At 39.4% G+C, this 18484-nt stretch overlaps 1 protein-coding gene across 2 annotated transcripts in view; it reads left to right on the top strand.

The window, feature by feature from the left end:
- The window catches only part of Cals (calsyntenin-1), a 466513-nt gene that overhangs the window by 185581 nt on the left and 262448 nt on the right, over positions 1 to 18484 (top strand). For both annotated transcript variants that reach the window (XM_067140904.2, XM_067140903.2), the window contains exons 7-8: positions 1764 to 2027; positions 18141 to 18268. In XM_067140904.2, the coding sequence (XP_066997005.1) occupies positions 1764 to 2027; positions 18141 to 18268 (392 nt within the window). The remainder of the gene's footprint in view (positions 1 to 1763; positions 2028 to 18140; positions 18269 to 18484) is intronic.

Here is an 18484-nt window from a genome sequence, read left to right as displayed (position 1 = left end):
AGGATTGCATGCGGCTGTGAGCTTGTATCTGGGAGATAGTGGGTTCGAATTCCACTGTCGGCAGCCCTGAAGATGGTTTTCCGTGCTTTCCCATTTTCACACCAGGCAAATGCTGGGGCTGTGCCTTAATTAAGGCCACGGCTGCTTGTTTTCAAATCCTAGGCCTTTCCTATCCCATCGTTGCCATGAGATCTATCTGTGTCGATGCGACATAAAGCCAATAGCAAAAAATGTTAGGATTGGGAAGAAACCGGCTGTGGCCTGAATTGAGGTACAGCCCTAGGATTTGCTTGGTGTGAAAATGGGAAACCATCTTACAGATAGCCGATGGTGGGATTCAAACCCACCTTCTCCTGAATGCAGGCCCACAGCTACGCAACCCTAATCAGTGTACTTGCTCGGTGTGAGGAAAATTGAATTATAGACAAGTGGGACTCTGAAGAGAAATTTAAATGTTCCGATTTGGCCCATAAATATCTTCAACTGCCAAATTGTTATAATACCAGTATAGTTGGTCCATTATTGGACATCATAAATTTTCCAGTTAACTCATTCCTGGTTTGGCAACCAGTTTCACCCCAGTGTGCTAAGTTGGGCTCATCATTTGGTAAATAGCACACCTACCAAGATGATGCATGGCTAGTGCATACCATGGAGGCCAGTGGGTAGGCTACTTAGAGCCACCGGCAGCGCCAGTGCACTATGAGAAACTCTGGCAACCAGGAATGAGTGAGCTGGAAAATTGATAATGTCCAGAAACAGGCCAACTAAATTAGTATTATAAATTTACTCATTTGGGACAAATATTTCAGGTTCCCTATGGGATTCAACATATATATATCGTGTCAAATTTTTAACGAAGTTTTTTTTTTTTTTGGGCCAAATCGAAATCTGGATAACCCACATAACTTTTCAATTTATAATCAAAGTCCCATTTACATGTTTAATTCTTCAAGTATCACTTATATGCTGATGAATTAAATCACACTTGCTTGTTCCTTTCCAATTCATATATACTACAGTCTACAGATCTACCATCAAAACAAATTTAAAAGTCTACAATCAGAAATAAGACATACATATAAATGACTTGCGCTATGATATTCACTGTTGCTGCTGTCATACAGTGGAAACTGTCATTTGCTAGCCTTTCAATCTAATGCAGACTGGCTACTGTAAAAGGCTTTGTAGCCTTATTTTTTTATTAGTAGTTCGGTGTAAATAAATTCAGTGTCATTCAATTGTACATGACAAAAGAGTTTTATTAGCCCTCTTGTGTGTAATTTCTCATATATCAGACTCTTATAGTCATATATTTGATAAATTAGTTCCTTTCCAATTCATATATACTACAGGCTACAGATCTACCTCCGAAACTGTTCACACACCACCTGCATTTCTCTCCTTCTCCTGTCCTCTAGCCTCTCTCTGCTCTGTATTTCCTTGTGCAACAAAACCTTTAAATTTCTTCGAGACTGAATTTTAAATAATGGAACAGTTATCACTACTTAGTGCACTATCTGTCTTTACAAAATCAACTATACCTCTTTCTGTGCCAAATAAGAATATCCAAACCTTTTACATGCCACCATGATTCAGTCATGAATATGTTCAAAGACCTTTTTATCCTCCTCCTTCATATTGAGAACTCACACTTATTTGCATTGCAATAAGGTTAATGTACTCAGGAAAGCATATTGAATTTAAACTCTTACTGTGTGATATTGCTTGTCAGTTATAATTAATTTGAAGTTTTATTGTAGGTGCAAGTATGGAAAGTGTGGATTTACTGCCGAGTCCTGGAATAGGATCTGAGTGGACCAAATCCTTGCCAACTGATGAAGGACGTGAATCGGACCAGATTTTTGAATTTGATGGAGTGAGTTCTGCTGTTGCAATCCCTTCGGATGTCTTGGATCACAACTTAGCAACCACCTTTACCATTGCTACATGGATGAAGCACAAACAAAATCCTGACCAGGACAAACATGTCAAGGAGCATATACTATGTTCTGCTGATGATCATAGTAAGTACCTACTAAAAGATATAAAATATATTGTGTTCATGTAGTCATTTCTCTTTGTCATAGTTGCACTCTATTAATTTGATAAAAAGGATTGGAAGCATGATTGTGTCATTCAGAGGAAATTAAGCACACAATCCAGTACAGACACATCAACTCAGGTTATCTGACAATATTGTATGTAACGGAAAGTTATACCAAAATTGTTTGGGGGGTCTGTCTGTTAGGCCATCAGCCCGGAGGCTGGCTGGATCCTCAAATAGCACCATCAAGGGTTATGAGGTTATAAGGAAACCCCAAAAACTAATGGTAGCACCAAAATGAGGCGTACTAAGCAAGATGAGGAGTGAGGTAGTTTGCCATTGCTTTCCCCACTGGGTCAGAAAGTACTATTGCAGTACGACTGACCCTATGAGCAACACCTTTCATAACACTCAGATGCACTCGTCATAATCTGAATGTCAGTACTCAGCACTACCCATACCCCAGCAGCTTCCATATTGTCACAGCCATGGGTGTTGACTGGGACTTCGGTGGAAGCTACGTATTACTCTGGCCTGTGCCAAGAGATTTATGCAGAAGTACTGTATCCATCAAGAAATGACAGTGGGCAGCGTTAGGGGTGTATGGGAAGTATATTTGCTACAGTATTGTACAGCTGTCAGCGGCTTGTTATTGTCCAGGTAACAATTCATTGCTTTCATTTTTACTTTAAATCACACACACAGTGAGTGTTAAACACGCCTTACTCGTTGCACATGGGTGACCCTCATGCAAACAGCCATGGCACCAGTGTCCATGTCCATGACCCACAGCAAGTCTTTGTCAACACCATGTTACATAACCAGTTCATGTGCTTGTTGTGATTTGTTCTACTACTCTGACCTTCGTCCAGGTGTTTTGTTTTTTTCACAGCAGGCCGCTTGCCTTCGTAATTGGACCAACTCACAGCATACAGAACCAAGCTACTGTACTGTAGTGCGTGTTTTTACCTATTGTAGTACCTTACATTAAGGCATTATTTTTGACAACATACCATCACAGGCCAGACTAAAGTGTAGCTTCCACCGAAGTTCCAGTCTCATCCATGGCTGTGACAATATGGAAGCTGCTGGGGTATGAGTGGTGCTGAGTAATCACATTCAGAGCACGACTAGTGCATCTGAGTGTTATGAAAGGTGTTGCTCATAGGGTCGGTCATGCTGCAATAGCACTTTCTGACCCAGTGAGGAAAGCAATGGCAAACTACCTCACTCCTCGTCTTGCCTAGTACGCCTCATTTTGGTGCTGCCATTGGTTTTTGCGGTTTCCTTATAACCGCATGACCTTTGGTTGGTGCTATTTGAGGATCCAACCAGCCTCTGGGCTGATGACCTAACAGACAGACAGACCATCACAGTACCTGCAGACCGATAGGTCCAAAAATAGAACATACGCATGTTGTTCCATATGTTGGCCATACAACATTCCCTTATACCCTGTATATCACACGCACACAGTATCTTGTGGGCAATGATTCCTCAAACCTCTTCCATGAGGCAGTAACAGTTTAAATTCATACTGTTGCTTCATGCTGCGATTCAGGAACTGAACATGACCAAATACATACATACATACATACATACATACATACATACATACATACATACATACATACATACATACATACATGCATGCATGCATGCATGCATACATACATATATACATTATTATTACAGACTGTTATGCCTTTCAGCGTTCAGTCTGCAAGCCTCTGTGAATTTACTAAATGTCGCCACAATCCTTGATTTGCAACTAGTGTTGTGGCCTCATTTAGTTCTATACCTCTTATCTTTAAATCGTTAGAAACTGAGTAACCATCATCGTCTTGGTCTACCTCTACTTCTCTTACCCTCCATGGCAGAGTCCATTATTCTCCTAGGTAACCTATCCTCCCCCATTCGCCTCACATGACCCCACCACCGAAGCCGGTTTATGCTACAGCTTCATCCATCGAGTTCATTCATAAATTAGCCTTTATCTCCTCATTCCGAGTACCCTCCTGCCATTGTTCCCACCTGTTTGTACCAGCAATCATTTTTGCTACTTTCATGTCTGTTACTTCTAACTTATGAATAAGATATCCTGAGTCCACCCAGCTTTTGCTCCCGTAAAGCAAAGGTGGTCTGAAAACAGACCGATGTAAAAATAGTTTCGTCTGGGAGCTGACTTCCTTCTTACAGAATACTGTTGATCGCAACTGCGAGCTCACTGCATTAGCTTTACAACACCTTGATTCAATCTCACTTACTATATTACCATCCTGGGAGAACACACAACCTAAATACTTGAAATTATCGACCTGTTCTAGCTTTGTATCACCAATCTGACATTCAATCCTGTTGAATTTCTTACCTACTGACATCAATTTAGTCTTCGAGAGGCTAATCTTCATACCATACTCATTGCACCTATTTTCAAGTTCCAAGATATTAGACTGCAGGCTTTCGGCACAATTTGCAATGAAGACCAAGTCGTCAGCATAAGCCAGACTGCTTACTACATTTCCACATAACTGAATCCCTCCCTGCCATTTTATACATATCAGCAGATGATCCATGTAAACTACGACCTATTGTCCCAGTTAATTCAGAAGACATTGCTATTAACTCAGAAGATTACCTTTGAGGAATTCGAGGGAGCAGTGTCCTAAATGAAGGATAGAAAAGCAGTAGGCTCTGACGAGATTCCAGCAGAGCTCTGTAAGGGATTTGGAGGCAATGAAATAAAGTTTTCACAAATTTTGTTCCGAACGATAAAGAATGGTGACCCAATGCCAAACCTGTTCCAGGAAAGTTTCTTATTCCCATTTTACAAGAACGAAGGTAATTCAAGAACAGAGGCATTAAACTCATGCCCCACATAATGTAAAAGATTTGGGAAAGAGTGATCACAAATCGTTTGGGGAAGTTCACTCAGGCGAAGATGCATGCTAAACAGTGAGTATTTGTACCAGGAAAGTCTACCATAGATGCAAATTAGGCCATGAGGGTCCCGATGGAAAAACACAGATGATAAAAAAAGACGTGCACATAGTTTTCATTGATCTTGAGAGTACATATGTTGAGTCCAGTAAATTTTCCAACTGTTAGGACACTTGTGCATTCCAACTCGTGCGTTCAGATCTCCCATTACAGTATAATGAAGATCTCCCATTATAATGATTTTTCTTCAACATATTTCGTCAAGGAATTGTTCTGTATTTTCCGGTTTGTGAAGCATATACTTGGAAAACATGTCTCGTTCCTGTCTCAAACTGTATCCTTGCTATGGCTATGGTGTCATTTATCTTCTTCACTTCCTCCACATATTCCTGGACATCCTTTCTAATAATCATTCTACTCTGTTTATTCAACCTGTCCTCCACTGTAAAACTGCCTGTACCTTTCCTTCAGTTTTTTTCCCCCTCTTCGTCTCCATATTGTTTCACTCAGACCAATGATAGCTATGTCCTTATCTTTGGTGAACTCTGTCAGCTCTTCAGTCATGTCCATCAGGATTAGGATGTTCACCGCCCGAATTTGGATGTACGGATGTATCAGAACTATACCGACAAATAAATCAGGGATGCTCTTTGTGTAGGCTTAATATTAAAAACTGTGGTGCAATCGGATTGGTGGAGAAAATTTTCTTTAAAAAAAAAAAATTAGGTTAGTTTGTTACCTCCGGGTGCGCAATCAAACTGACAAATTTGCTGTATTTGCTATGCCCGAGAGCCAGCCACTGACTGTTGCTGTGTGTCAAAGGTGGGAAGGGAGGGGAGGACGGAAGTGGAAGACAAAGGTAATGCTCGCGAATGCACGTTTCTCATTTGTTTCACATAGTCTCCTCCCAGCCCCAATAGGCAGTGTACAGTTTATTATGCACAAATTGGCTACTATACGAACCCCGTAGAAAGGGAAGATTAACTTGTACCAAGAATATAGACAGTTTTCCAGTTCATTCACGACATACCACACATCCTGAACAGAGTCCAAAGGTCACTGCTACATTGTTGTGAACCGTGCGTTGAAGTAGGTGGGGGTGGCATATTGAACATCTACTGTAATCAAACCATTGGGCATATTGCTTTCTTCATTCAGTATTTCATTTCATTTACAACGTTGTAAGTGAAAGAATACACAATTGTGGGGCAGCAGAATTGTATCTTCAAACGTCGTAAATAATTAAGAAAGTTACTGCGACCAACAGACGAGAGGAGAAATGATCTGATGCATTCCCTGACTGACAATTGTGCCTTAATTACAGTGTGTGCAGTTACAGCTGTTTAATAAATAAACTGTGGCTATTGTCTGTAAGACAAGGGTAAATCTGTGTAAGTCGAACAAGGAAACTTGTGTATACGTGCAAGCATTATATGTCTCAATGATACACCCCCACATCCCCTCCCTGCCCTTCTCTTCCCTGATGCACAGCAGCGGTTTGTGCTCTGGCATAGAGTTTGTCAATTTGAATAGTGTGCCCAGAAGTAACAAGGCAACCTCATTTTCTCTAAACTAAAAATTTTCCCTGCCGATTGCACCATTGTTCTTAACATAACATGAAGAGCATCCCGGATTTTCTGTTGGTATAGTACTGATACTGGTCGCCCACTTGTCACAGCTCCCCCAGTACCTGAAAAACTGTGCGTCGCCTGCAGGGGACGCTCTAGCATTATCCGAGGCCGCACCATATTTGCACTCGTTTTTAGGCTGTTATTACAATGGGTTCACCACTCCCAAAGGCTTTCTAGAGCTACTGCCAGCAGATGTTATGGCCGCTTCTAACATGGTGTATGGACACTTTCTGCAGCCACCCCTAACCTGGGGACAGACTCTGTTTAATGGGTTCAAGTTTCATTTCCTACTCTGAGGGAACAATCACCCCACCTAAGAGAACTCTTCCACTCAAAGCAGTTGGTCACCTTAGGGTACAGTTATTTCTCGCCATGCGACACAATGTGCAGTTGCTGGCTGTACATTCTACTCTTATTACCGTAGCGGACTGGACCGGCCAGGCATGTATATTCAGCAACTTAAACTTCATGATAATCTTTGAATCCAATGGTGGAAAATACATGTAATTTTAATAATGAACAAAAGCAATTGAAGGCAAACTACGGTGTTTACCAGTTACATTTGTTCATGACTGTTCTTTGCTTTTAGTGATATTCTGCTGGTAACTGTTAAGAAAAATGATGTGAACATTTGATGGTGAAACACTGCACCTGCTTGCAAAAATTAAATGTCCACTTTTGCTGAAAACTTGCTCAAATGGAGCACCTATGGCTGGATTTTGCGGACCAACTTTGCCAATTTGGAATAATGATGTTACTGTGTAATCAAATCATTGGTGTAAAATGAATTACATTTCCAATGCTAAACATACAGTTTCATAAGAGATCTCGTACCGAGCAAGTGACACCCCCACCCCCCATGGGTGGGGGGTGCAGATGAAGAATACACCCATGGTATTTCCTGCCTGTTGTAACAGGCGACTAAAAGGGGCCACCAAGGGATGATGTGTCTTGGACCATGAGATTACCTGTGATTATTACAATCACGCGAGGAATACCATGGGTTGACTTTACTTGCGATTAGTACCACTATGTGAGGAACACCATGGATCTGTGATTAGTATCATTGTGGGTAGATCTCTATGATTGGTACCACTATATTTGGAACACCATGGGTCTGTGTTAACTGTGATTAGTACCACTAAGTGAGAAACACCACGGGCCTGGGCGTTGCCTGTAATTAGTACCACTATATGAGCGACACCGTGGGTTTATGTTGCCTATGATTAGTAACACTATGTTAAGAACGCCATTGGTCTGCATTGCCTACGAGTGTTGTCATTATGTGAGGAACACCATAGGTCTGTGAATTACCTGTGAATAGTACATAACCTGTGATTAGTACCGCTACATGAGGAACATCATGCTTCTACTTTACCAGCGATTAGTACCATGAGGGGCCAGTGACCTGGATTTTGGACCCTTTTAGACAACAAGCATCATCAATTTAGGATTTTGCTTTGGAAGCAATCCCTTGTTCAGTTTATTCCATTGTTTCAAGTTAATTTTTGGGAAGGTAGGGCATTGCGGGTTGGATCCACTGATTGATTGTTTTAAGTTCATAATCATTGTTAGTTTTTAAAATTCTAGTCAGTGGATGGATTTTGGAATTATTTTAACTTTCGCTATTGTGATTTGGATCTGCTGATAATTTTAAATTCATTTTCTTTCTTTCTTTCTTTCTTTCATTAATTAATTCATTCCTTCATCCATTCATTCATTCTTCATCATGTTTTGAATTCTGGTCATTGGATGAATTTTGGAATTTTAAATTGTCATTACATTTTGTCTCATGTTGTACCATTGGAGACTGATGGCATAGATATTAGGCCCTTTTGAAGAACAATTATCATCACCACCACCCCTGGTGGCTGCGTGGTTTGGGTCCCGTAGCTGTCAGCTTGCATTCGAGGGATAATGGGTTCAAACCCCACTGTTGGCAACCCTGAAGATGGTTTCCCATGGTTTCCCATTTTCACACCAGGCAAATGCTGGAGCTGTATCTTAATTAAAGCCTCGGCTGGTTCCTTCCTACTCCTAGCCCACTCCTGTCCCATCGTCACCATAAGACCTATCTGTGTTAGTGCGACATAAAGCAAATTATAATAAAGAAGAAATCACAATGACCTTCGATTGCCACTATTTAAGCAAATGTTGGCCGTCATTTCAGAGGTAACTTGTGTTAAATGTGCATCCACCTCTCCCTTTTTAACTTTTGCATTAGTGTCTTTACAGCTGAATGGGACTACAGCCTTTTTTTAATACTGTGATAAGTAGACCTGGAATTTTACGCTCTAAAAAATTACTTTTAGGTGCCTAAAATAGGCTTTTAAAACAAGTAAATAGGCTTTTAAAAGGGAACATAGGCACTAAAAATATGTTTTTAAAATGTGTGGATAGGCAGGAAATAGACTTTAAAATATTACAATATACACCTAAACTGTAACGTGATACTTTTTTACTTTAACAAAAGTGGTATCCCTATTCTTAACTGAAATAACTGCAAAATTAAGACAGAATAAAATAGATATTTATCAAAAACAATATAAAAAAGTCATGTGTTAAAAAAGTTATGGATTATATGATATATCATTATCAGTACTGATCTAAAACCTTAATACTAAAATCACTGTACACAATTACAGCACTGTAGGCATCCAATAACGGTGTAAACGCGAATGGAGTATGTGTTTATTATTTGTGAGGAACATTACCACAGTACTTTCATTCGTAGTTTGCTTTACAGTACATAACAAAAATCTTCTCCAAATTTTCCACAGTCAGGCTGTGTCTTTTGTCTGTTAAAATCATTTTGAAAGCAGAAAAGGAGCGCTTCACACTCACAGATGTTAGAGGGGCATAGGTTCATTTACCTACATTTTAAAATTCAATTTCACTTGGTACGTCTACCTTTTCCCCATCCATTACCTGATTTACCCTTTTCAGCACTGAATAACCTGGGTTCTCTGCAGTACACTAGACCACTTGTCTCTTATTTTATCCCCTACCTTGTCCCTAGCACTTTGTATGTTATTCTCAGCTTCCTCAATTACAGAAAATTGCTGTTTGAGACTGTTTACTTTTTCCTCCATTTTTGTAATGGTGACAGGAAGAAATGAAAATTTGCCTGAATGTACGCAATGTGTGTCTGAAAACTGGAACAATCATTTAACAGCTCTTTTGACAGACGACACACATGCAGAGTTGTCCGTTAAAGGCAAATTGTCTATCACAGTCATGATTTCCTCAAGATGTTCTGCATAATACAGGGCAGCTTCCATCCAGGAACCCCAACGGGTGATGATTGGCTATGGTGGAAGGGGAATAGAGGGGAGTTTCTCTCGAAAGATGGCTATTCTGGATGGAGCCTTACAGAACACTTTCTTCGTTGTTGAAATGAGAGTATTTACTGTAGGAAACTCGGCCCTAACTGTTTCTGCGAGTTTATGCAAGGCATGGGCCATGCAAGTAACATGAATTAAAGAAGGATAGAAAGTTTTCAGGAGAGGTGCAGTGGCAATCGTGTAGGAAGCAGCATCGGAGACAAGGAGAAGGACTTTAGAATCATCAACACTCCCAGGATACAACAATTGCAACCCCTTGCTTTGACTATTTTCTCAAGCTGTTTAGAGCAAAGAAGGTGAGCGGTAGATGTCTGATTGGGTTCCAGTTTTCCTACTATAAAGTTAACAATGTACCTTCCCACAGAGTCAGTGGTTTCGTCCACACACAACCATACGCAAGACTCCCCAACATTCTCCCTGATTGATAAAATGACCTCTTTGTAACAAATATCTAAGTAGTTTTTCTTTAATGTAGATGCTGATGCGATGTGCTGCTTGGTGTATTTCTGTAAAAAATCTCTGAAAACCGGATTATACACAGCATTCCAGGGGATATTTGCTGCAACTAGGGCTCTACACCTATCAGCATAGAAACCATTATGGGTTGTAGGAGATATAGTTTGTGTGAGCAGAGTCTGTCTAATGTTACTTTTCATGGCTGCTTTCGATTTGTGACTGGCAGTATCTGCATGCTGCTGAAGGTCGCATTTTTTCTCATGTGAAATCTAAAACACAGTAAAGTGATGTCAATTAGAGACTAAGATGAGGAATAGAAAAGGTGAGCTATTGAATAACATTTGTAATTTTGAACTATTTAAATTAAGCCATTATTGCTCTAAAGTTAATTAAGAGCAAGAACACTACAGTCCCCGAAAGGCCTTGGCTTTCAATAACGGTTGCTGCCCAACTAATGGCCTGCAGATATTGGGTGACGTGTGGTCAGCACGATGCATCCCTCAGCCGTATTGCCTTGCCTCCGTGACCCCTGCCCACTGTAGCTTCCCAATTGTCCTCACGATGCGGGGTCAACACCGTTCCAGACCTCATAGATTTCTAAATTACTGCCGGTACTGGAAATCGAACCCAGGTCGCCTGGACTAGGTCTCTACAATTAATTAAAGGAGCCAATATCAAAACCTTAGTTTTAGATTAATATTAAATTTAAGATACATGCACATACCTGTTTATTGCAGTACTGGCAGAAAATAATCTTGCCTTCAGAAGTCATCCCTGGGAATTGTACAAGCCATTGTTGTATAAGCGCACTCTTAGATGATTTCGTTTTAGCCATGATGAACTAACTTCACTTAAACAGGTGTTCTTTCACTGGCGACTTGACACGGTATGTCCCTTCTTACTACCTGTTACTTGTTCTTCCTAGATAATCCTCCCCCTCATCCCGTCACTCGACTTAGTACGTCCTTTACTACCTGCTCGTTGTTCTTCTGAGCTAATCCTCCACCTCCACCTCCACCCTTCACTCAGTATTCCTTTGGTGACAGTTGTCTGGGAAGAGCACATTTCTGTGAAAAACCCACCCTCTGCTGTTCTGCTCATTCCAGGGATGTCCATTGTGTGATTGTAAAAATTTCAGAACTTGAATTTTATTTTAAATGTAGAAAATAGGCATTTTTAGGTACTAAAATAGTAAAATAGGCTCTAAAGGTCCAAATAGTCATTTTAGGGCACTATAAAACTCTATTAGTGTAAGGGATTTATCATGAAACGTAAATATATTTTTAAAAAATCATGTTATTTCGTAAGGAACCAAATAGGCATTTGCCTTAAAATCCCAGGTCTAGTGATAAGACAGCATGTAAAACGCTGGACAAACCTATATATTTGTTGGTGTTTTTCTCAAACACCTATGCAAATATGGTCCAACCTGGGCTAGTTATACCTCTGCTTTCTTTACTATGATCTATTCACTGGATAAAATCTTTGCCTGGCCATTTTGTTTTGTGTACTCTTGTAACTTGTTTTTCCAGAACATCGACCATACATTGACAGCCTTGCACTGATATCCTATTCTTGTTGTGACATATTCCCTGCCCACAAAAACATCAAACTAGGCTGAGCAGCGAGAACAATAACCGAGATCACTCTTGAAGCAGTAAACGCTGACCTGCAACTGACACCACGCGCTATCCAGGAATGGCAATAAAAGGGCAAGCTGTAGCAGTCACGAAGGAGAGAAGCATGTAGCAGGCTCATGCGTGGTAACACTAGCGATTGTATACTTCGTAGGTGCATGAAGACAAGTTGTTGCCATGTGGCCTTACTTGGCAAACAGTCCACAGAGCTACAAAAATGGTTAAGCATTGGTCAGTTTTGTGAACATTTGTCAAGCTTTATGAAGACTCATCCGCTATCTCTCTCGTACCACAGTCATGCCTTGAACAATCGTTTGTAGTCCACTGAAAGGTGAACTTGCTGTTGTTCACTACAAAACAAAGAAACATACATTGTAAAGGGAAGTTTTAATTTGAAATTTGATATCCTTGTAAAATTGAAAGTTTTAATGATTTACTAATGGTATTTATTAGTAGAAGATATTTTAGAAAATTAAATGTTTTATCTTTAGTATAATTTTACCCATGTTTTTGATAGGACTCTAAAATAAAATATCACAAATGTGCTTTTGTAATTTTGTTCTGATTGATAATTGGTACAGGCAGTATTCAGCTTAGGTAAATAGATCGTTCCAGAGCTTTTAGCATAAGTTGAAATTTACAGAAGTCGAATTTTTCTCATAACCTAAGTATTGTCGCAAATAAGTATGGAAAAAATATGAATTTGAAACCTTACTTTAATAATACTACTACAGTGCAAAAATTCAGTTGCATATCATGCTTTATAAGTACGGTACAGAACCTTGCAAAACCTTGTACGACATTTCCACTGGTTAAAAATTTGACTAGTTAATGACAGTTCAGCCATTCTTATATATCCACTTCCATTTCTAGTTGTTTGGCTAAATCTTTGCTCTATTCCTCAAATATGTCATCTGCTTTGAAACCTCAGAAATCTGAGCAGATTGACGATGCACTTTCTTCCACAGTTGTTTCATACATGTTGTCACATCTTCCCATGTGCTTCCAATTATCTTAATTACATCATAAAAATTAAATCATTGCCAGAGATCTCAAAGAGTGATGTCCAAAATTTGTATCCAATACTTCATTTACTTACATGAATGTTCCACGTAAATAGTATGCCTTAAAGTTTGCCGTCACACCCTGTTCTATAGGTTGTAACAGTGCAGTCGTATTGGGGAGGGAGATAGACTACTTCTATGTTAGGATGAAATTATTTCAATGGGCAGGATGATTAGGAGCACTATCTAGAAGAAAGTATAGCTTAAAAGGAATGTCATTTTCGAGGCATATTGTTTGCGCTTCGTGGACGAAGAAATTCATGATCTACTCTTAAAACAATGCAAGAGTCATCCACAATTTTTTGTTGGATTAATAATTAACTGGACGTGTTCCCCTGCTAACTCGTTTTAGTGCTCGCGGATTTTCAGAATGGTTGGTTAACAGTGGTTTCAACTTGCAGGTCCTGGCATCATTTCAACCAGGGAAAAGTATCGCTCTCTTTTTTGGTTGCTTTGTGACTAAGCATTGTTTTTTCTTCTAAAAAAATGTAAGAGCGTGATGGCATTTTGTGATAGTGGAGGTCAGTTTCTCCACATTAAACACTTCTTCAGGTGAATATGTGGATCTTCTTCTGTAATCACTGCAAAACTCAATGGGAATATTTTTGCTCCCTGTGTTGTACCATTTGTAGCTTCTCCATGCACGTTATGAAAACCTGCTCAATTTTTGAAGCTTGCAAACCAGCCATTGCTTGCTGAAAATGTTTGCATTCCAATGAGGTGTGTTTTCTTCTGATCTTCTAACAAACGTTTGGACTGTATAATCATCAGGTCAAGATGCACACACTTTTGGATATGATCTTCAGTCCATAACGTAAGTAGCTTTTCCATTTCGGTGATAGCACCCTAACATTTCTTCTTCATTATTATTATTATTATTATTATTATTATTATTATTATTATTATTATTATTATTATTATTATTATTGTCAACTTCATGCAGACTGTCCCTTGCATGTACGCTGTAACACGGGCAGAGTCTTTCACTATTGTATTTACTGTTCATACTGCAAACCCAAGTTCATACATGCTGTAAAAGGTAATCTCTGGCCATCTTTGTATTTTTTTAAATAGTTTGCAATTTCAGTGCTATGCTGATTGCTCTTTGTTTCCATGATGGTTTGCGTTTTGGGTCAGGAGTTCTTTTTTGTATCAGATATTGCTACTCATTCTATAAGGCAATCACACCATTGCCAGACACACTCTCAGGCTGCAGATTGAATGATGTTGCAGGCACTGCATACCCCAGCATACCCCAGCATGCTTCCGTACAGTTTGACATTTGCAGCATTGCTGAGTTAGTACCATGTTCACGTCTCGCTCACTACATGGCTCTCAGAATAGAACTTAAACATTTAATTCTACTTCTTACTTCAGATGTAAGAACTGTTAGTAAATTTTTCTTATAACAGTTTTTTTTTTTTTTTTTTTTTTTTTTTTTTTTTTTTTTTTTAAATACATAGGTATGAATTCACGTTCGACGAATTTACGTAACTTGGGGACTATCTGTACTGTTTTCTGAGAATTTGTAAGAGTCTGCATCCCAGTTAGCAAAAGATAATAGTGAATATGAATCAATCGCTAGGGATCTGCATTTAGGGCAGTCGCTCAGGTGGCAGATTCCCTATCTGTTGTTTTCCTAGCCTTTTCTTAAACGATTTCAAAGAAATCAGAAATGTATTCAACATCTCCCTTGGTAAGTTATTCCAATCCCTAACTTCCCTTCCTATAAAAAAATATTTGCCTCAATTTATGCACTTGAATTCCAACTGCCTTCCTTTCTTGGATGCTCTAGTAAGAAAGAAACCGTAGGGTTCCTTAGGACATACCATCTATCGTAAGCCTACCCACACAAATCACTATCTTCATGCAGATTCTCACCACCATCCAGCACAAAAACAAGGCGTTCTCACGACACTCGCGAAGAGGGCGAGACAATGAGCCATCAAATATCCAGGTGGAGATGGACACGCTCAAAGTTGCGTTCAAGGGTAATGTTACAGCGATTTGCAGATGTCCTCCGCAAACAAAATATAAAAACCGTGTTTGGCACCGCCACTAAAATTGGTACAGTCTGAGTAAAACCAAGGACGAATAGTCCCCACTTTTACATCCTGGGGTATACGAAATTCCCTGTACTTGCGGTAAGGTATACATCAGCCAAACATGCCGGTCCATTGGTACGAAGGATAACACTTACACGATGAATTGAGCTGGCCGTGATTGTCAGCAAATGAACATCCTTTGCAGCTCAGTCAACCCATGTTTTTTTTTCTGATCCCGGCGGTATTAGATTTGCGAAGCCTAGTGAGTCTTTCATTTTCACGGCCTTTGTGGCCGTTCTCTTTCTTTTATTCATTCTTTGAAGAATCGATTAGTGTTAAGAAGGGGTGATTGCCCATTGCACTAGGCTCGTTCCGTCTTGTGTGGTTTTAGATCACATTAGGATAAAACTGTTGTCATATAGAGCCCATCGCATGTCCATTTTTCCTTTACGGTACCTGTTACCTACGGCAATATTAAAGGTGTTAAATCATACATTTGGTCACAGTCCTTTTACGAGCACAACAGAGCGAATACGTAGACTCTGTCAGGAAAAGGTGAAGCAACTTTGCATGTCGATAGCTAGCTCATGATTCATATGTAGCACGAATCGAACAGGGCAGTCCTCAGCTGGCAAATGAAGCCCGTTTGAATACATGACATTTTCTCGAGAAGTACTTGGATCGATTTTTGGAATAATCACAGGACTCAAGTTGTAATGTTAATAGATTTAAGGCTAGGTGTAGAAAACAGTGCTGCTCCATTTTATAAACAAAGTTAATAACATTATCTCAGAGGATATTGACTCCATTCTATCTTGAACGGTCCATAGAATATGCTGTACAACCCTCTATATCCCAGTAGTGAGACATCTGAAAACAGAGCGAATTTGAAGATCTGTTTTACCTTCACCTGTGTTTGCTGCAAGAAAACCATATTGAGAAATTCCAGTACATGCTGCAGCTCTGTTTGTGATGATATGTTCACACACTCCTCCCCCCCCCCCCCCCCTTTTTTTTTTTTCACCTGCTTTGCATAGACTGTTCCTCTTCCCACTTACAAGTCCATATAGCATCATCCTCTTCCAGCTCTTGTGTAAATCCTTCCCTCCTTCTTTTCTTCACTTACTACTTTCTTGCACCTTTCCTTATACTTATTTCTTCATTCTATTTTATCCCTATTCCATACTTGCCATGCTTTCTTCTTACTTTTTGCTGCTCCCTTTACCCTCTCTTTCCACCATGGTGTCTCTTTATCTTTTACTCTTTCTGCTATTGTGCCACAAGCACACACTGTACAGCTTACAAATGCCTTCTTGAACATGCCCCATTCATTTACCGCACTCCTGGATTCTACTCTCCTCTCGTTTTGTTGTAGTCCACGATCCAGCTGCATAGGTTAGTATGGGTTCATAATAGGTTGAATATAATACTTTCTTACATTTCTTTGGGACATCTTGGTTCCACAAAATACCCCTTACACTCTGGTAGAAGCTGTTTGCTTGTATTCTTTTCCTAGTTTCCTTGGTTATCTTTCCATCTTCTGTGATCTCACATCCCAAGTACTTGAAACTTTTAACCACATCCAGAATTTTACTATTCAGTTTTCTCTTTCCTCTTCCTTCCTTCCCCTTGTCATCACTATTGTTTTACTTTTCTCTGTGCTTACTTTCATCCCAATTTTTTCTATCTCTTGATTCCATACATCTACTAGTTTTTGCACTTCCTATTATCCTCACCCCATATCACTATATCATCTGCAAACAACATGGCTTTTGTTGCCTGTCTTCCCAATCTCTGTTTAATGTTCTTACGAATTCAATCCATGACTATGATGAATAGTACGGTGGTTAGTACACTTCCCTGTCGGAGACCAGTTTCAACTTTAAGCCATTTGGTTTTTCCTGAACTAGTCTTTGCACTGCTAACACAATTTTTGTACATAGCGTTTATCATTTTTTATCATTTGCACTTCCACTCTGTCAACTTGTTTTTTTTTTTTTTTTTTTTTTTTTTTTTTTGTGTTATTTTCCTTAATGTGTCCCATACCAACTCTCTGGGCACACTGTCATAAGCGTCCTCAGTGTCAATAAATGTCATCACTATGTCTTTTACAAACTCCCATCTTTTCTCCACCATATGTCTTAATGTAAAAATCAGGTGAAATGTTGATCTGTCTTTCCTAAAACCATACTGTTCTTCTACTTCTCCCTCTAGCTTCCTCCTCAGTCTTCCTTCCAATACTCTCTCAAATATCTTACCTACATGGGCAGTAAAGGTGATCCCTCTGTAGTTATTAGATTCCTTTTCTTCACCTTTTTTAAAAATATTGGGATAATTAAATTAGATAAATAAACAATACAAATCCACCAACACAGTGTCTCATGTTTAAGCTGTCTATGGAGATTATATTCTCTGTTGCTAAATTATCTTTTGAGAACAGAGAGAAAGTGGTCACTATCCACCATGATGATAAATTAGAAGTGGTTAACTTATAGGTCATGCGATTTTCTGTATTAGACAATTATTTTTAATATTGTTGCTGGCTTGCAGCTGTTAGCTTGCATCCAGGAGATAGTGGGTTAGAATCCCACTGTCAGCATCCCTGAAGATGGTTTTCCGTGGTTTCCCATTTTCACACCAGGCAAATGCTGGGGCTGTACGTTAATTAAGGCCACGGCCGCTTCCAGTTCCTAGGCCTTTCCTCTCCCATCATCGCCATAAGACCTATCTGTTTCGGTGCGATGTAAAGCCAATAGCAAATATTGTTGCTACTGTATAATTCCTGATTACTAATATTGTCTCACTCTAAGATTTCACAAAGGAAATGTTCGTTTTCATTGAACCCTTATCTGGGACTGTTAACTGAGTCTTGTGTCCATAGTAATGTTTTGTACTAGGGAACAGTTTTCATTTGTAGGCCTTTAACCTAAAGAAATATTTTGTGTATGTCCTTGTATTTTATCTTTTTTCTTTCAGAAATGAACCGTCATCATTATGCTCTCTTTGTTCGCAACTGTAGACTTATCTTGTTGCTTCGAAGAGACTTTTCTGAAGGAGATCTGAACATATTCAGACCTGCTGAATGGAGATGGAAATTGCCACAGGTAGGAAATAAACCTTAATGACATTCTTTGAATTCTTATGTAAGTTGTTAAATTAAGAATTCTCACAGAATCCAACGTAAAGAATAACATTGAACGGAGTGACAGGTAAATAATTCAAAAAAAGATGTCTGGTTCTGGTTTAATGGTAATTGTGGCTGCTTTTATTAGGATTTGAGATAACATGTCAGCAAATACATATACTACACTTAATGTGGA

The sequence above is a fragment of the Anabrus simplex genome, chromosome 2, assembly GCF_040414725.1.
Source record: "Anabrus simplex isolate iqAnaSimp1 chromosome 2, ASM4041472v1, whole genome shotgun sequence".
Lineage (NCBI taxonomy): Eukaryota > Metazoa > Arthropoda > Insecta > Orthoptera > Tettigoniidae > Anabrus > Anabrus simplex.
The sequence above is the reverse complement of the archived record's forward strand: the minus strand, read 5'-3'. Positions and strand labels throughout refer to the sequence as shown.